Source organism: Solanum lycopersicum, chromosome 2, assembly GCF_036512215.1.
Source record: "Solanum lycopersicum chromosome 2, SLM_r2.1".
Taxonomy (NCBI): domain Eukaryota; kingdom Viridiplantae; phylum Streptophyta; class Magnoliopsida; order Solanales; family Solanaceae; genus Solanum; species Solanum lycopersicum.
Genome location: NC_090801.1, coordinates 67945277 through 67965723, shown reverse-complemented (window position 1 = coordinate 67965723; position 20447 = coordinate 67945277). Strand labels below are relative to the sequence as shown.

Below are 20447 nucleotides of genomic sequence, written 5' to 3'. Positions count from 1 at the left end.
ATGAGTCTAGACACTGCTGCTAGTAAGATTTTCTTTTTCCTGTAAATTTATTACACTGGGGATCGATTTAAAGGAAGGGTAAACAGAATAGTGAGAATTAAACTCGAACCCAACTTATGAAATACTTTTACTGATACCACTAGACTTAAAATATTGTAAGATTAGAACTTCATTTCCGGCTTTGAGAACAAAAAGAAAGCGAAGGACAAGCCATAACCTATTGCAACCAAGATTGACTGACCTGCAAGCAAAAAACAGACGCATGACATAGTGGAGAAGCAGTGATACAAAAAGCTAAAAACATTCAACACATATGAGAACCAAAACCAAAGGAAGAGGTGTAGAACAATTACCAAGTTCAACATGGTTTGAAAGGGTTGTATTATTAGGGTTTCCTTTTTGAAGTTGTATAGACATGGAGAGAATAACAAGTCCACTTCCAACCTTTTCCCTCACAACTCTCTCCCTCATATCAAATGACCAAATTCCAGATATTCCTTGAAGAAAACAAACATCTTTGAGGAATAAGATGGTTCCCAACAAGAGAGTAGTTTTGGCTATTTTGTTTGATCCATTGACCAAGTTGACAAGGCAAGCCATTGCATATAGAGGAAACCACAAATACCAATCTGAAACCCAAAAACAGAAGGAAATGAAATCTCACTTAGGGATGGATAGCTAAATGAAGAAAGAGTAATTACCAGGGTCATTGAATTGGAAAGATGCAGAGAGAGCAAAAAGGAAAGCCATTAATAGTGAAGAACACGTAGAAACTGTAAATCTTGATGATTTCATGTGTTTTTGAGAAGATGATTCTGCTTTCATGTTGTATCTACTGGTGTAGAGATTTGACTCTTCCTTTGAAGTTGTGCCAGGAAGATTAGATGATCTAAGCCAACTACTTTCATTGATAAACAAGTACAGTAGTATATTTTATTGTGAAATGATGTTGACCAGGACTTTTGCATCCCTTCACCAAAATTTTTTCATGGTTATGAGGAGAACTCAAAACTTGATAAATTTCACCATTACTTGTTAACGGTGTCGAGTAAATCTATTTATCAATTTAAGGCTTAACTAAAGGGGAAGAAATCCTTTTATCTCTTATTTGTTTGCACTTGATGAAAGTTTAAATTAAATGATTTATATCTAAATTATTAAGTGTATTTATTTAGATTAAGATTTAAGCACTTACTTAGTATTAGATAAGTTTAGTCATTAAGCTCTTGAGCTAAGTCTTAATATTATTAAAAGGTACTTTTGTGTGGATAATTTCACCCCATTCTATTGACAGTCACTACTGTTAGCTACCACCTCAATCATCCCTATTGCCATCACCACAACCATTACATGTCAACCATCACTGGGCACTGACAACCACCGCCGGTGCTAACCATTAGTATCAATCGCTATCACACCTATTACTTCTCCATCATTATAATTAGTTCACTATCACCAACCTCACCACATCCATTGTGACTCTCAACCACAATCATCACTGTAGCCAATTCCTATTACAAACAACCTTTACCATCAACACATTGTCAATCACCACACAATTTTTTGGTTACCACCATCAACAATACCAACCAGTTTCACCACTGACAATCACTATCACTGTCAACTACTACTGTCGATCACAACCATATCCACTACTCCATCATTATAATTATATCCTTTGACATTGACATCACCATCTCCACCATTATTATTGGTACAATGTGACCAACTCCTATTACCAACCATTTCCACTTCCAACACATCATCAAGCACCCATTCAATTGATGAAAACAAATAAGAATATAGCTCTTTATGTACTCCTTGGGCATAACCTACTTTTTTCCAAAAAAAGTTTAAGAATAGAAAAAAACTCCAGCTTTCCTGTTAATTTTTCTGTTAACAGGTATTACTCCATAATTTACATTTTTCACTACTTCAATTATCAAATTTTTCTCTAATTCCTTTATGTTTACTTTATTTATCGAATATATTCAATTAGAACAACAACATATATTTGTCCTAAAAATAAAATGAAATATAAAGAGCCTCGAGATTTTTAAATTGGGTAAACAGATCATACTCATAGTTAGGTCTTCTCTATTTGTTTCTTTTGTTTTTCATTTAGAATTCGCGCCGCAAAATTTCCATGCTCCCTAGTAAAAATAATGTAATACGGAAAAAAATAAAATAAAATAAAATTTAAATTCAAAATCTCTTAATTAAAAATTGTATGTCCGGGAATATATATATGATCAGATTCTTAAACGAAGTCCCATTCCCATATATTTTACAACGATGAAGGCTGTTTTAATATTAGAGGGGCACATAGATTTTGTAAGATACCACACTTTCAAGTTCCACCCCACATGGAGCTAGCATATATAGTAGGAATTAGAAGAATGATAAAAATACCAATATATAATAAAATGGGGCCAAGCCAATATTGGTGTGACAAAGAGAGGTAGCTAATTACAATAGTGGACTTCTTTTTGTACACTATCTATAACTACTCATGACAAGAACGTGTCTCTTTTCTTCTTATAATAATAATTACACTCACATAGTGTCATCATCACTTTGCACATCCTATATTCTAAAACATTACTTTATACTCCATGGAAACAAAAGTATTACTGTATTAATGCACCCACCTTCTTTTATTTTGATATCAATAACTACACCTAAATTTGGGTTGAATAAAGATGTAGACTTCATTTTTCTCTTTAATTTGCACATAATCAAGATATCCTAGGAAAGTAGAAATGAATCAACTCTCAAAGTAAGGGTCCTAAGTTTGGTTATAGAAAATTAACGAGATTCCCCCCCCCCCCCCCCCTTAAAATTAGGCGTATAGATATGTTTATGAATTTCGAAAATAGTTTAATTTCTCATGAGGAATAATATTATATTTTTTTAATGACAGGTACAATTTTTTTTTTTTAAAAAAAAGCTACTAAGATTTAAATTATGACCTCCTGACTATTAAATTGTTTTGAAAGGAAACTTATATCTCATTGAGAAGCAAATATGAGATTTTGTCGCAAAGTATGGAATTAGCTGTAATATGGAGTAAAGAATTGACATTAAACAGTAAGTGACGTTTAATGTCAATAATTTGTCAACTAGTCATGAGTTTTGTTGGCTAAATCTCAATCATGACAAAAATCATCTTTATGTAAATTATTCTTTAACACTTTTGTAGTTAGTGAGTGGAAATGAAAATAGAAAAGAGTTGAAAGAGAAATATATGCATGTACTATATATATATTTTAAATATTGTCAAAATGTCAATAATTAAATAACCATGTAATTAACTTCTTTTTTTATTTGGTCAAAACTTACTCGAATAGGGGAATAATCAACAAGTTTCGATTACAATTGCCAAATTTTGGGAACATGCAAATTTTAATAGATGCTTTTAATAAAAGGAAAAATTAATGGGAAGTCTACTTCTTGGAGTTCCATCCATTAATTTTCTTCCGTTACCCCTACGGCAAAGTTGTCGTACCATTTTCATTTTTTATTTCTTAACTTCGATCCCCACTCCCATACATAGCAAATAAAAATCTATATTAATTTGCTGTTTTTACCTTTTGGTTTTGATTTTTTATATAATCAAGAAGATTTAATTTCAAATTTAATATTCTCTCCATCCCATAGATGAGTACTTTCTATTTTATGCCATAAATTAAAAAATTATTATTAGATTGATTTTAAATTTACTATTTTGTCCTTCACTCAAATTAATAATTAGTCTCCTGAATAAAAAAATTCTATATCTTCAAAATATGTTTATTTTTATTCAATTTGATTCAATAAGTGATCAAATATATTACTTCTGGTGATTCTTTGAGGGTAGTCTTGTCATTCAATGAACTATGTTTGGTTTGAAAATGATGGTGATTTCCTTATCTTGAATTGATGAATTTTTCTTCTTTTTTGTAAATAATTTAAGGAGAATCAATTCTGCAAAGACCCAGAAAGCAACAGGAACATTTTTTTTTGAAAAATAAAAATATAGTATAAAAACCAAATAAAGCAAAAGCAAGATTGGGACTTTGAGAAGACAACCCAAATGCATGCCTTGTTAGAGTGTTTTTTAAGGGAAAAGGATAAAATAAAATTGTGAGACCTACAAAAGCAGATTCATAATAAAAACAGAATAAAGAAAGTAAACATCATCAGTGAGACAAAGTGATAAAGTTGCAAAAGACACAGCGCATAAGCCATCACTCTCATTTCTTTTCTTTTATTTATTTATTTGGACCCCAATTTTTCAATTCATATAGGAGGGGAGCTCATCATTCCACTCTGTTAAATCTCTGATTTGGTGGTTCCCTTCATGCTTGACATCAAAGCTTTCATTCAATCATTTTCAATGCCTCTTCCTTGGACTTTTAAATTAAAAGATTTGGGGTTTTCAAGAAAATCTCAGATAGCTCTCTCTGTTTGTAGTTGAGTATTTGTTGTTTTCTCTATTTCAAGAATTTGGGTGTTTCAAGAATCCCTTTTGTCCTGCCATTTTACACCTTTAGGAGTGGTGAGTTTCAACTCTTCTTTCTTTGTTTCTTGACAACTATACTGTTAAAGGTTTGATCTTTTGTTTTGTTTGCTGTCCTTTTGGAGAACGAAAGAAAGGAACAATTTGTGTTTTTTTTATTGTTAAGTGTTGGAGTAGTAGCTATCTTTTATCAGAGGGGAAAAGATTAGCTCTTTGATGTTTTGTCCTAATTAGTAGATATTCATTCTTATGATCAAAGAGTTCCTTAGTTCTGTGTAGTCAACCTGATTTCAATTTCATCATCCCTTAAGTAAAAAAAATGCAGAACTTCCCCATGATAACGCATAGTGGATGTTGTAAATGCCATATATTGAATTAGTTAGGCATTGAGTCTTTTCAAGAATGGCTGAAATTAGACTGACAAAGGTAGAACAAGGCCAAACCAAAATTAGGAATGTTCCAATTGCTGTGACCCCAGAGGGTTTCTGGTGTTGTCCCTCTCCCAATGTGTTCCAGAAGAGCCTTAAAACACCGAATCCTTTAAACAAGCCCAAAGCTCCACTTCCTACAACTCAAACCCCAGCTCACAAGAAACAAACTTCAGTAACTGAGAAAAGACCGGCTAGTGCTGCACCTAAGTCGGGTGCTGTTTCTGATGAAAAGCGAGGTGTTAGTTCTGATACACCTAGTGTTACCGCATCGGTGCCTGCGGAGAGAACGCCTCGGTCCAAGACTGAAAATGTACCAAGGAAAGTGTCGATTGAGTTTGGTGAGCCTGGAACTAGTGATCTTAGGGTGATCTTGCTAGGAAAGCAGGGGTTTACTGTGAAGTTGAATGTTCACAAGAATATTCTGGTAGCAAATAGCAGTTTTTTTGCAAATAAAATATCAGTACAGCAGCCAGTTTTTCCTTGCATTGAAATTGATGATTGCGAGGATGTTGAGATATGTGTTGAAACCATTGGCCTCATGTATTGCAAAGAAATGAAGCAGCGGTTGATCAAGCAAAGTGTTTCTCGTGTTTTGCGTATTATCAAGGTAATTTGGAAATCATGAGATGGACTTCCCTTTATATACATCTTTGAAAGTTTCCACTAGAACTGCTGCTTATATGTCAGATAACTACTTAATGTTTTGTTGATGCAAGTAGTTAACTTAGTCATCAGTTTCCCATAAAGTTTCGTTCTTCCCATTTTGTAAATGTAGTAGAAATATACTAGGTTGCTGTATATCTGCTGTAGCTCTGTGCTTCCATATGCTTAGAGTGATCGATAAATGTATTGAAAGATGCTTAAAGATGAAGGCGTAAACTGTTCAAAGCAATTTGTTTCAGTTCAAACTATAGCTTTGACATACATTTTAATGGAAACATAAAACCTAGCTCGTTTATCAGTATATTCCATATACACTGTAAATTTGATAATGTTAGGTAGTAGATGATACTGATATGAGTTATAGCATGCTGATGGTTTTTAGAAGAATCTTTTTCAGTCATCAGCATGATGAAGCCCTAAAGAAAATTGTAGGCATTTCTTTAGGGTAACAGTCAGAATATCTGGAGGACAAGTTAAATTTTGATGGAGAATATCTGGAGGACAAGTTAAACTTTGATGGAGAATTATAACATTTAAGTTTGTTACATGAGTGGACAAAATAAATACTGAAAGAAAAACTTTTAGAAAAGTTCTTTCTCCCCCTCTCACTTTCTTGAACTGTGTGACCATCCTGCAGGCGTGTGAGAGAGATTTAGACTGCCCCACGCTCTCACAACTCCATCAGATGCATAATACTTTGATCCTGTTTACTGATGCAGGACACCAATTCAGTGATGGTTTTACTGGGAAGGTCCTAAATAGTGTTGAAAACTCTTTTAAGCACCCTCAGAAAGTTTGCATAGAGATGTCCAAGAGTTAGGAAATATGGTTGACTATTCTACTTTGTAAAGTTGCTGTAGAAACTAACATCAGGCAATTTGAACTGGACTCAAGTTACTATTATAGGCTATTGATTATGGATAGATATATATCTAGAATTCCTATCATAAACTACAATAGGGTTTATCAAATGCTGGGTTATTAAGTATTTGTTAGATATAATAGGAAGGTCTTAATTAGTGTTAAAAACTCTCTTAAGCTTCCTCGTAAAGCTCCCATAGAGATATGACTGAGTTACCGAATATGGTTGGTTTTTGTGCACTATAGACTAACATACATTTGATTGAGGATTTGTAATTTTTGCATAAATCACTTCGGATAGCTTGAATGTCTTGTCTTTCTGTGATAGACTAATCGATTGGGAGGTTATGTATATATGCTTTGACATTCAATTATAAACTGCGTAGGGGTCATTTATTCATCAAATGCTGCACGGATCTTAATGTCATAAAAGGAACATTTTATTCTCCTGTTATTGCATTACTATTAATGTTCTAGTTTTAAATGGAGTTTAATTGAGCCAATACCTTATCCAGTGTTTTTGAACTTCTTTACAACACATCCTTGAAGCTTCAATGTTTTAGTTTCGTGAATATTCCCCTCTGAATTTGTTGGCTGTCAAATTTATTTTGCATGCAAATCATTCTTATATCTTCGAAATAGTAAACAATTCCTAACTCAGACCCGCACTGTAGGTAGCCGAACAACTTGGATTTCAATCATGCATGCAGTCATGTTTAGAGTATTTGGAAGCAGTACCATGGGTTGGGGAAGAAGAAGAGGAGAGAGTTGTTTCCTCGGTCCTACGGCTGCAGAGTGATGGAATTGGGGTGACCCCTGTGTTAAAGAGGGTGTCATCTGATATTTCAAAGCCTCACAAGGACACATTCTCGCATATCCTAGAGCTGGTGCTCAAAAGTAATGAAGAGAGAGGCCGCCGGGAAATGAAATCTGTTGTACTGAAGCTTCTCAGGGAAAATAACTGTCTTCCAAGTTCCTCTGGCTCAGTTGACAGTTACAATGAAATAATATATGGCTCGTGTAGAAGTTGCCTGGATTCAATATTGATTCTGTTCAAACAAGCAGCTGAACCTGAGTTTAGCAGCAATTCTACTGATTGCAGAGAACCAGTAGTGAAGCAGATGGTTCTTGAGGCTGATAACCTCTCTTGGATGCTTGAAATTTTAACTGACAGGCAAGCAGCAGATGAATTTGCGGTGATGTGGGCTAGCCAGCAGGAATTGGCTTCTCTGCATACTAAGCTACCTATTGTGTCTCGCCACCATGTCAGCTGCATCACAGCAAAGCTTTTTGTAGGAATAGGAAAAGGGGAACTTCTGCCTTCAAAGGACACACGTAACCTCTTGTTACAGACGTGGTTACAGCCATTGATCAATGACTACAGCTGGTTGCAGCACGGATCCAGGTCGTTTGACCGAAAGGTTGTGGAGGAAGGAATTGGCAGGACAATCCTAACACTACCTCTGGAGGAACAGCAGAGCATTTTGCTTTCTTGGTTAGGCAGTTTCCTCAAGTCAGGTGATAATTGTCCAAATCTTCAGAGAGCATTTGAAGTCTGGTGGCGTCGTACATTTGTCAGACCTTATGCAGAGACAGGAAGTACCCGCCCATTAGACCATGTTACGACTCCAAAGGTAACAGAACATTAGACGTTTATGGTATCATTTAAAAGGAAATTGTTGAAGATCAGTGTTAAGTTGAATTGAAGGAGACTTCTGTTGTATGCAATGAAGAAAGCTCGGGGGCTCTGTCAAATCAAGGATAAATTACTCATCTATATAAGGTGTCTAACTGATTCCTTGTGTGAATCATGTAAATTTAGAGTATCATTTGAATTGTCCAATTTGGTGTGTTAGTGATTTGTAAGAGGTATGTAATACAAGTTGGTTGTGTTAAATTATAGATGGATCAAATTTTCTGACAGGACCATGGCTAATGTAACATATTGTCTTAGCTGTAACTCATTTAGAGATGAATCTGTTAAAAGTTTTTATGCAACTTCTGTAAACTTGCTTTTATAAAACAATGGGGCCTGGTGTAGTAGTGACAGTTCAAGAATAGGAAATCTTTAGGTCGATCAGTTGATTTGTATCCTTATCTGGCAGTTAGCCACGCGAGAAGCTATGATCGAAGAAGCCACGCCACTTCGGTCACCGGTGGCATAAGATACCCAACTCAAGCCAGATAGCAGCAATCACTTGAAATAGTCCAGAAAACATGAAAGTCCAGATAAAGGAAGGGGAGTCAAAGCAGAAAGAAAGCCTTAGACGGAGCAGTAGTCAGAGAAGCAAGAGTTGAAAGGCTAAGTAGGCGTTTCATCATGCGATATCATATCACGTTATGGTATCGTGAGATGGAATCAGCGGTTGGACATGCGATTTTACGCAGATTTCGTCTCATTATTTCATATCATGAGATGTGATTTCATATTCTCCAAAAATCATGATATTGAATCATACGAGAATATCATATCATGATTTGAGATATTTTAATACAAATATTGATCCACGAGTTTATATTTTGTTAGAACAACCCCACATTTATATCTATTAACCATTTATTTCACATGTAATATAATTACATCATTACTTAATAATTTATTATTCTCACCGACATAAAATTTATCATTCTCACCAACATATAGTCACTTTAACTCACACTTAACGATTGTTGAGTAATAAAATTTTAAAGAGCCAGTAAAAGGTGTTCCATTTTTACTCAAATATATTGATGCGAAGTGAAAGTTAGATTGAAACAATTACTTAAGTGGAGAACAAATAGTATTGTAATAATTTATTATGCGATTTTATAATTTTTTGTTTATTTGATAAATTTGAATAAATAATTGGGACTATTTTAATAGTTTTAGAACTTATCATATTTTTATGTTTATGAAGAAATATACCACACCAAAATTTCATATGGCATGTCCAAACAAAACTTCAATTTCATTTTATGATTCCATATCATGATATCAAACGGGCCTAAAAGTGGTCTTATGCATTCCAACTACCCAAAGAGTCTTTTAATTTTGCATATCTCGAGTTTCAAATTCTCCTCACGATCTTTTTTGGAGAACACTTGCTAGTTGATTCTTAACCTCCTTTCTTTTCTGAGTCTTGAAGGAACTGATATATATAAATATTTGAATTTTTATTCCTAAAAATAGTTTCATACACAAATCTGGAATTTCATGCAAAATGGAATTTCCCAAATTTATATGCAATTTAGGGATTGGGCTGCAAAATTGACTCAAACCTATGTAATCCGTCTAAAATTCACCCAAGTTTTAATAGGCTTGAGTTAGAGTAGTTTTTATAATGGGCTGATTTGGGTCACTACCCAAGTTAACCTATCAAAAATCATCAGCCCAAATAGGTGTGTGGTGTTGCCAATCTTAGCCCATGAAAAATATTTTTGATCTTGATGTCTAACAAACAAATCTCATAGTGCTAATAATTAATTACATCCTATCCCTAATTGTTTTGTACGTAATATTTTAAAGGGTAACTTTTACATATAGCAAATATAAAATTTATATTTTGTATGTTATAGCAAAGTTTGCATAATTGCACTCTATAGCAAACACACACACACATATATATATACAATTGAAGCGAATTGTATAAAGAGAATGAGAAAGAGACGTGGGCAGAGAATTGTATAAAATGAATTGTATAATTATAAGTGTATAGAACAATTATATACAATTTGAATTTGTATGAAATGAGAAAGAGAGAGAGGCAAAAGAGACTTGAGCAGGGAATATACAATTGAATCGAATAGTATAAAACGAGAAAGAGAGAAATTATATACAATTTGAATTTGTATAAAACGAGAAAGAGAGAAGGGCAAAAGAAACAGGGCAGTTGAGTATTTTTATTGTATAATTATAAGTGTATAAGATGAAAATATATGTATTTGCATGTGTATACATAATTTTCTCTCGTTTTATACAAAAGAAGCACAATTTATACATTTCGTTTTTGTTTGTATAAGAGAGAGAGGCGAGGGTGGCGAGCGAGATTAGGGAGAGTGGCGAGCGAGATCTGGGAGAGGGGAGAGAGTGGAACAAAAATATATGTATTTATACAATTTCCTCTCTCTTTATACAAATAGAAACAAATTTTATACACTTGTGTTTGTATAAAAGTGAGAGAAAGCGAGCGAGAGATGGAGCGAGAGAGGAGAGTGGGGAGCGAGAGTTTGAGGGAGAGAGGTAACTGACAAACAGTTTGCTACAGGGCACAATTAAATCAAAAGGTGGTTAAAGCAATTAATTTGATTTATAATTTTGCCATTAAATACAATTTTCCTATTTTAAAATAATAGGAGATTTTAGAGAATATGATAAAATAAATTGGAAATTATACATTATAACAAACTATCAATTCAAAATAAATGTTATAGCTACAGTTTCATATAATTCCAATTCGCAATTCTCTCTCCTCTCTCTCTATGAAATCTCGCTCGCCGCTCTCAGTGACCTCTCTCAATCCCCTTTTACTTTATTCAAACACAAATGTATAATTTGTGTTTGTGTTTGTATAAAGCGAGAGAGACTAAAAATACAACTTTCTTCGTCATATACACTTATAATTATTCAAATAAAAATCCTCTCATGCCAGTTCTCTGTATTCCCATGCCTAGTTCTCTTAAGCCTTTCTCTCTCTTTTTCTCTCTCGCTTTATCCAAACACAAATTATACAAATACAAATGTTTTAACCCGATTCAATTGTATACAAATTCAATATTATGCAGATATACAAACACAATCATTGATACATATATATAATAGTTACATATACACAACTATCTATAAGATATACATATAGAATTCACCTCTTTCCACTCTCTGCCCTCTCTCACTCGCCTCTTTCATCTGTGTCCTTAGCTTATCTCGCTCGCCACTCTAACCTAACTCAGAGAACCTTTAGAACTCAAAACATACACATATACAAATGCAATTTTCACAAACATAGACGCTCAATTTATACAAATAAGATGTTTCATAGCAAACATTATTTGGCTATAATGCATAAATATAAAAAATGTAGATAGAGTGCTAGTATAATTTTTATCTTTACTATTCCTAAATTTTCTATAAAATAAATTATATATTTAGATAATTTTTCCACAAACAATGCATTCAAATCACCATTTTACTATAGTATATTCTTTCTTTCAGGAGTACTCATGATGTGTAGGATAGGAACTGTAAAAATAATAGGTACTCAAAGTCGTTGACGAGTTGAGTTATGATTTATCCTAGTCAAATTCTTTTAAAATGTTATCATATAACCTATATTTAGTCTATCTTTACTCGTATAAATTTAGAATAGGATTGATTCATCTCATTTTAATTCGCCTAATTTTGAAGGACCAGCAGAAGTGGTCAAGTGGATATTGGTGTTTTAAAAAATATAATCAATGCGCACTAGGAGTAAGAGTGAATGTGGTCCTTGCTAATAATTACACCTATTGGTCGATTGAAATCATGAAAGTTCTCATTCATTGATTGCTTTAGTAATGTTGGTTCAGAACTATAGTGGTCCTTATAATATATATAGCTAGCTGCTACAAAATTAAGTAGCTGTGTGAGTCTCTGTCTCTTGTCACAATCAATATGCATGAGTAAGTTTTTTTAAAAACATGAGTATTTTTTTACCAAAGAACTCTTGCATGGTGAAAATGATCGATTGATTAATCATCATTTTCTTATAGTAGCACTATACTAGTCATTCATCTATAGGAATTCCAAGATAATGACATCCGTTTCTCCTATAGCTCGTGTGGCGTATGGACAATATAATATTAAATCTAGCTAGCATTTTTTATTACCCAAAATAGAAATACATTTATTAAAAAATTTTACTCCGTTTTACTAGCGCATTGTTTTGAAAGTAAATGGTGAAATCAAAATGTGAAACAAGATAGAGCAGCTGAACGAACTCTGTGTTTAGAGATGGATGATGAAAATGGGCTATCACTCAAAAGGAAGAAGAAATTGAAGTAGGTTTGTTTGTGATTTTTTGTTAAAACTTAAAAAGGCCAAACAACATCTTGTGTCACATGATCCAAATTTTCTTTGAGGCTAATCTGATTAGTGGGGGGGCCATGAACAGGACATGCATCTCTAATTTATTATTTGCTCTTTGCATTCAATCAGAATAGCGGGGGCCACCTTAGCCAAACTTCAGGTCATGTACTGCTACATTTTGCTAGAAAATAGCCTTTGGTTTATTTATTTGAAGACAAATTTTTATTTCCCAAACACTATATATGAAATTTGTACGATTGACATTATTATTTATTATATTGGTCAAGCACAAGCAGTGAGAATAGTAAATTAACAGAGAGAGAAAGACAAAGAAACCATTCGGAGGGGTCACTCCATTAATTCAGCACATCACCATACTTGGGCACCATTTAGTCGGTTTTCAAAATTAACAATCAAGTGACTATTAGCCAAAATTATGAGCTAATTAAAATTTGGAGATTGATAATTGATAATGAATGCACGGTGAACCTAGGTAGAGTAGTAAGATCCTTTGGATTTACTTAAACATCAGTACAATAATTATAGGAGACAAATTTGAAGTAGGTAAATTTAAATACTTAAAAGATTAATGAATGAGAATTAATTATCTTGGAGACTGGACTAACCCAAAGAATTCAGATCTGGAGACTGAGTTGAGTAAGTATTGTGTGAAGTACTAGTAGTAGTAGGAGGAGCTAATTAAATGAGAGAGGCTCATAATAGTATATATCTTCCAACTAAACATGTACAATAAATGTAGCAAGTTAAGTGTAGATGCCAATTGCATTTTATTACTGGAAAATGACATCTCCTCATATAGTCAGTAGATTGGGACACTCTTAGCATAAATAGACAAAATCTACTCCCAAGCATTTTGAGTTTTACTTCATACTAATGAGCCTGACATATCACCTTATTGTAAAGCCATTCAGAACTGCTCTGCAAATATAATAAAAAAAGAAATGGATATTAGGTGAAAGGTGATTGTAACTTTACATCTAATTGTATGTTTGAATTTTAAGAAAAGAGGGAGAAGGTGTAAGTTGGACAAAAATAGGTAACATAACCAACTCACCAGAACAACGAGTTTTGCAGTTTCTAGTTGTTTTCCTTACCAACATTATAAAACGCTCCCTTAAAAAAGACGACTCTGACTCTGTATTGATTATTACGTACGAAATAAAACAATCTACTTTAATATATTATCGTATTGTGGCAGTTGGATATGTATTGACGATGTTACTCACAGCAAGAAAATGTCTTCTAATAATACTGTAAAATAATAGAGATGGAAATTTAATCAGATGGATTGTTGCTTTCTATCACCATACATGATTTAAATAATAAATAATTGAGGAATAAAACTTTTGCATGAAAAAAGTTTTCTATCTACCTTATGATTGCATTCACATTACACATAATTAGTTCCCTCATTTGTCCCCTATTGTAGGTCTCAAGATATATATGTGGGGATACTTTGATTGACAAGTTCCATAGCTAGCTCTCCCACCCCACAAAGAACCAAAGCCTTCTTGGGACTAGGTGCTAACCCAGTAGGCCTTTTAGTGATTTTTTTTTTTTGATAAAATTAAAGAAGAAACCAAGAGATATATAAGAACAAAAACAATGAGACTATTACTATTACTGTGTCTGAATTTTATACACTTTTACAAAGATTCCAAACCCAATAAATAAGGTAATTAGAACAACTGTCTCATTTTATTGTCCAAAACCAGCTTTCATGAGGTACAAGACACTATAAGTACAATGAAACAAAAAGCTGGTGGAAAAATTTAATAATGTACTAGTACTACTATACAATTACAGTAAAAATAAATATCTCATAGCGCTTGCTCGCTCAATGCTAACACAAAGCTAATTTATGGAATTTCTTATAACAAAAGGCAAGGCATAAATTATGATGAGCTGAAGCAAATTCAGTTTTTTAAAAATATTACTATGGGAAAATACGTATTAATTAACCAAAGAAATGAGTATTCTCTGGTAAATTTCCTGCATGTCGTAACCCTAAGGTGAGTGACACATCACCAGCTGTGGTCCCAAACCTTATCATGGTGGAGCCCATATGATCATGTGTGGTGGTCCCATCGTCACCGGAAAAGTTACCGCGACGGCAAGCGTCGGGATCATGAATGTTGGTCGTAAAAGTAGCTTGGTTTTCCGAGAAGGAATTGATTGCTACAAGTGAAGGGTCACTATCAGTGGCATTGATTTGGGATCTTTTGCTTGAGGTAACAGTTATGGGAGTGGCAGCTGTTCCTGTCTCTGCAGCAGCTAGTGCTGTCGTAGTTGTAGGGGCTGTTGTTGTTGTTGCTGCTGCTGTTGCCGTTGTTATATTAGTAGATGAAGAGTTAGTCAGGCTATTAGGCGTTGGTGTTTGTGCAATTATATTATTGCCACTGTTTTGGCTTTGGCTATTCTCATCTTCATCTTTGGCTTCTTGTTGATACATATCTTCTACCATGGGTTTCCACAACCGAACCCTCGCATTAATGAACCAATTTGATACCTGAATAATTAACACATTCATATACACAACATTAATTAAAACTCTTGTTTTCTATAATAAGAGATTAACTTTCATGTACTATCCTATCTTCTTCTGTTTCAATACATTTGTCTGATGTCCACAAATACAAAATTCAATCACTTATAAATACATACTGTAAAATATATCAAAATTTTCTTTAATCTTATGTGATTAAATATATCATACGAAAAATAGAATTAAAAAATATCTGGAGAAGAATGAAAAGATAGATGATGTGAAAGGGAGTTAAGAATAGAAGTGTAGAAGCGTTCAAAAGAGTAAATATATACTACCCCACACGTGTTAATTGTATTTCATCTTTCAGTGAATAAGATCCAATCATGTCACTAAATTGAGAACATGTATGACCAACATTACATTTTTCAGTTTCTTGAAATTAATTTTTGTCTTAAAGAGGAAGAAAAAAAAAACATGACATTTCAACCTATGACATTTTTTAATTAATAATTGTGGTTGGGTTCAACATTCACCAGACAAAAGAGGGAATGGAGGGAGTATGCGCAAACAGAGCTGTAAACTTAAATGGGTCGTGGAAAAATGTATACCTTGCCTCTGCACTTACTGTTCCTAAGATTTTCTTTCACAAACCTAGAATTTATGTCTTTGTAGAAATAATATAAATAGAAAAAATGTTCATTCTCTACCCCTAAGAAAAGAAAAAGAAAGTCATGCACCACATAAAATCACTTCTTTTATTTTTAACAATTTTTATTGGTAATAATTAATTCAATATCTCTTGAGCTAAATTAACTCTATATTTTTTTGAAACTAAAAAAGAAATACTACCCTCTATGGTTTAGGAGATTCAAAATCATCTTGAGGTTGCACTATATTTTTGTTTTTCGTATCCTAACTAAAGATCTTGGAAAGTTAAGTAAAAGTACTAGTTTAAATTTCATAGAAGAAAAAAAAAACAAAAAGTATAGCATATGCATATGCATAATGTGAATAAGAAAGCTTGAAAGAGAAAGTACAGAGGATTCACAATAGAAATAAAGCAAACCTGATTTCTGGAGAGACCAGTCTGTCTTGCCAACAGATGTTTATCAGCATCACTTGGGTACCTGAGAAAAACCAACCACACAAACACAAACCAAAAAAATAAAATCATATTCCTTACCAGAACTGTATAATGAGATGACTAACTTTCTTTATCGCTACATCTGAATTAACATTATTTTTTCTATCTGCATGGGCGTGACAATCCAAGAACCAACAGCAGCAGTTACAGTACCTCTCTGCCACTATTCACACAACCAAACCCCCCAAAAAAAAAAAAAACTGCATGCACTCATCTTTTTCATAACATATACTCAACTACATACATTCTATTTTATTTGACCATTTCTTTTGAGCCATACTTTGTCTCAATTCATGTGGTTGTTGTCGTTTTCACTTAACATTTTATAAGTACACATAATTTTCATATAATTAATTAATACTAGCTAAGTTTTAAAAACTCAAAGTATTACATTCAAATTAATCAAATTGATTTTCAGAAAGAACAAGAGGATGGAAGGAGCGGCTCGCAAGTTGCTTTTATTATCATTATTGTTACTATGCAATGTCAATGAATAGGTTGGTTTTCTTTTTGTTATTGTTCAAATTCATGCCAATATAATGTCAGCAGTAGTAGGGCATTGGATCCAGGAGAAAAGAGGTTGTACTAGAGGAAAAGAAAAATAAAGTAAAGAACGTAAATTATACTTTATTCATCAAAGGACACTGAATTGGGATTCCTTTAAACTCAGAGACACTGCAAGAGAAAGAAAAAAGAAAAAAGAAAAAGGAAAAGCTAAAAAATAGATGTTGGAAATGTGTCTTCCCTTAGACTAATAAAAAAAAAAGTTGATTGATGGGTTTGAAGCTTCATTTTGTCTCTTCATAATTCCATAATAATGCCGCTTTAGACTTTTGTTTATACAGTAAAAATATAAAAAAAGATTCAGATTCCATTGGTATTAGGAGCTAAGACTTCTTGAGAACGAAAAAGGTTAGACTTCAGAACAGTCAATGGAAGAATGTATGTACGGGTTTAACTTATACACTAAACATAATTTTTTGTAAATCCTCCTATTAACATGTATATAATACCTATAAAAGTAAATTTTAGTAACTTGAAGATTAAGATAAACAATAATGAAATAGCTTTGCTCTTAACGTATAAACTACATTGACAGTGAAAACCTTAACTTATACTCCCGACTGCTTTTTCTCTCGAGAATCAATATAACTCAACTTTAAAGGTGAATTAGATTGAATAAAATTCATATTCAAAAATTAAAATTTAGATATTGAAAAATACCATTAATCATATAAAAAAGAAAATAAAAAATTTCGTTTGACCTATCAATGATATTTAAATAAATAATAGAGTAAAGATATACGTACGGGTGTAGAAAATGCTCAAAAAGCCAAGCTCTTAAAATATTGACAGAACGTTCCGGTAAGCCTCTTTGTGGTCTCCAAGCCTCTTGTTCCATCATTCCCATTTGGTGAAACGCCCTTTGTTGCCTCAAACTTTGTTCAAGCATCTTAAGCCTCGGAGTTTCTCCTTTAGTCAATCCCGAAGTTCCTGCATCTTTCTCTCCTAATAACTCACAACTCTGCTTCAACTGTGCTCCTATTGCATCCTTTAAACACCTGAAATGTCTCGACATTGCCTTCTGTGCTAGTGCTGTATAAGGAACTGCTGCCCCGAAACCCATCACTAAATCAAACGAATTCACAACCATCTGCATTTGTTCACAGTAATGATTGTACCTCCTATCTACCTGCTTACAACATTATTGACTCTTAGTACATGTCAAGTGCTAGTATTTGAATAAACAAATGTATTAACATTAACCAAACGGACTTTGTTTGCTTACTTGCTAATATATATAATTATCATTTAATCTCCGTGTACTCGTAGAAAATCTAAAACCGTTGAATTACTCTTTATTTATTCTAATAATACGGATTTCTTAATCAGAATGTAATAAAAAAAATCTATGGAAATCACGAAATCTAATCCCTTAGCCGGCATTTTCTAGTCCTTGTTTATAAAATATATATAATTAACTCCACAAGAAATGCCGCAACTTTCTGTAAGATTTTTTTATGTTTGTTTGTTTAATTAAGAGATTAAAACAAACAACAATGATTGGTCATTGACCCCGTAAGATATAGAGAGATAAGAGAGAGAGATTAGGATACATGCCTCATCAAGCATAGATAAAAGTTTGACCTTCCTTCTCTGATGTTCAATTCTATCAGCAGCGGACAAAGTAGGAACATCTTTTGAAGAAGCTTCATTGTTAGCGCCACCACTAGGGTTATTGGCTGCTGCTTTGTTGTTATTCTTCTTCAATTTACCTCTTCCAACACTGCAGAATTCTTCCAGTAGTTCTTGGGCAGCTTTTGCGTATTTGGAATTCCTCAACACATTGACCACTCCTAAGGATGACCCATACCCAACATGGACTTGATGAATGTTTGGGCTTATTCCTGATCCACCCATATTCATATTCTTGTATCGATATTGACCGGAAGTACTAGACCCTCCTTGATTGAAGAACAACATTCCTCCAGCTTCTCCGCTCATTTGTAATTCCTCCGCCTTGTGCTGTAACGAAGAAGACAAGGATAGAGATAGGCCTTGACTTTCTACGACGTTTACCCCTCCGATTTCATTCTGGGCATTGAGATGATGGGTGGCTGTAGCAGCACTTGCTCCTCCATTCCCCCATGTCATGAACTGACCGAAAGATCCTTCGGCCGGATTAGGAAACCCTTGAAGTGTTGGAGTAGATGATGGGTTTGGTAACAACATATGAAGCGTAGAAGAAGTTGAATTAGGAGGAGATGGAGAAGGTGACCTTGGTTGTGGATTCATTAGAAAAAGTTGCATGGAGTCCGTATGATTTTTTGCATATCCCAATGGTTGACTACTTGCACCTCCACCCACTACCATACCTTGTCGGTGGTTGCCGAACCACTCGTTCCCCATGGCAGCAGCAGCATGAATCCGTGGATTCGGCTGTCTAAAATTCGGATTGAATTGAGTTTCTAATAATTCCGCTGCGTTGGTTGCGGCGTTTCCAGGAGGGAAATTAAACATCTCAGATAACATTCCAGCAGTCTCATAAACTGTTGGTAGGCCACTTGTTTCATCTTCAAACGGTTCGAATCCTTGCACTCGCAATTTATCTCGACGGATCTGTTGAGCTTGCTGGTGCTGGTGCTGCTGCTGTTCGGCTTGTGATCTCTCGAACCCATTAGGGAAACTGAAGAGACTGTGGTGATGATAATCTTGGGACATAGAATTGAGATTTTCTACAACTTGTTGAATTACTGGATATTTGTGACAAGGACGAAGTGTAATTGGTTGTGTTGCTATTCCCATGGCAGCGTTGTCTTCTTCTTCATCATCTCTTTTCTTCTACTGTGGATCGGGCATGAAATAGTTAAAATCGGTTTATAATCATTAAAATAATTCATCATGGGATACAATTATTGTCAGGAGATTGAAAAAGATAATAAGTGTGACAAAGAGTAAGAGGTGAGGAAGGGAGAGAAAAAGACTCTTTCTTAATTTATTTATTTTGTTTGTTTTTTTTTATAAAAAAAAAGAAAGAAAGAAAACTGATAATCAGCTTTATTCATGTAAGCACAAACCTCATAAGAGTTTTTTTGCAGGTTTCTCAGCTATCGTTTTCTCTTCGTGGGATTTGAAAGGCAAAGCTGTTGTGAGTGTCTCTCTCTATTTCTCTGCTGTCTGCTGTCGTTTCTTTTTTATTTCTCGTCCTCTACTCTATGCTGCAATCGCCTTCTGGAAATATAATTCAGCTAAACATATTTTTTCTTAAAATAAGAAGATGAACTTTGACATATGTATTCTGGTTTTCTTTGTCTCTCTCTGTGTGTGTGAGAGAGAGACACATAATTAAGGGAAGAAAATAGAGAAGAGGTCGCTGTTCTCTTTTTTCACTCAACTAATTTTTATATTCCATTAAGTGTGTACCAGTACTACTTTCCTATTTAATTTCCTTGCTTGACAAATAAACTTTAAACTAACTCAACCAAAATATAAAATACTACCTGAATTATTTAGTCATATTTTAAATTTGACTCATATAACCTCCTAGCTAGTACTAGCCTACATGTTGATGGGTGACTATAATAGGAGTATGCTCACCAAACTTTCAGGAATAAATGTAAAAAATAATTAAACAAAGTGTTAAAAATTATATATTACAGTACCGTAAACTGAAGGTTTCTCATAGTTTACTCGTCATTTTTGCAAGTTATCTACCATACCAACTTGTTTTATCATGAGAAATTGTATTAAAAGATAAAATTAAATTATATGCTTTCTATATTTTCTTTTTTAATCGA

General features: G+C 33.7%; 3 protein-coding genes and 1 long non-coding RNA gene across 7 annotated transcripts; 1 reads left to right on the top strand and 3 right to left on the bottom strand.

The window, feature by feature from the left end:
* Window positions 1-17: 17 nt before the first annotated feature.
* On the bottom strand, window positions 18-1140 carry LOC101260781 (uncharacterized). Its single transcript, XM_004232037.5, has 3 exons — window positions 702-1140; window positions 354-629; window positions 18-241 (listed from the first exon to the last, which is right to left on the bottom strand). The coding sequence occupies exons 1-3, from the start codon at window positions 823-825 to the stop codon at window positions 162-164; spliced, it is 480 nt and encodes a 159-aa protein (XP_004232085.1). The 5' UTR covers window positions 826-1140; the 3' UTR covers window positions 18-161.
* Window positions 1141-4052: 2912 nt separating this feature from the next.
* On the top strand, window positions 4053-8454 carry LOC101261083 (BTB/POZ domain-containing protein At3g50780). The gene is made up of 2 exons (XM_004232038.5): window positions 4053-5539; window positions 7131-8454. Exons 1-2 carry the CDS (start codon window positions 4904-4906, stop codon window positions 8103-8105), a joined length of 1611 nt encoding a protein of 536 aa, XP_004232086.1. The 5' UTR covers window positions 4053-4903; the 3' UTR covers window positions 8106-8454.
* Window positions 8455-12992: 4538 nt separating this feature from the next.
* LOC138341880 (uncharacterized) lies at window positions 12993-13693 on the bottom strand. Its single transcript, XR_011214957.1, has 2 exons — window positions 13572-13693; window positions 12993-13435 (listed from the first exon to the last, which is right to left on the bottom strand). It is a non-coding gene; the product is annotated as an uncharacterized lncRNA (long non-coding RNA).
* Window positions 13694-14196: 503 nt separating this feature from the next.
* Window positions 14197-20157, bottom strand: LOC100191116 (BEL1-like homeodomain protein 4). Of its 4 annotated transcripts, none has more exons than XM_004232039.5 (5): window positions 19728-20157; window positions 18271-19494; window positions 17460-17842; window positions 16072-16132; window positions 14197-15026 (listed from the first exon to the last, which is right to left on the bottom strand). In XM_004232039.5, exons 2-5 carry the CDS (start codon window positions 19453-19455, stop codon window positions 14475-14477), a joined length of 2181 nt encoding a protein of 726 aa, XP_004232087.1. In that variant the 5' UTR covers window positions 19456-19494; window positions 19728-20157; the 3' UTR covers window positions 14197-14474. The 4 variants fall into 4 exon arrangements, with proteins under 4 accessions (XP_004232087.1, XP_069150032.1, XP_025885388.1 ...); XM_069293931.1 differs by having other exon boundaries at window positions 17460-17838; window positions 18267-19494; window positions 19728-20108; XM_026029603.2 differs by having other exon boundaries at window positions 18271-19491; window positions 19728-20108.
* Between the last annotated feature and the right edge of the window lie 290 nt (window positions 20158-20447).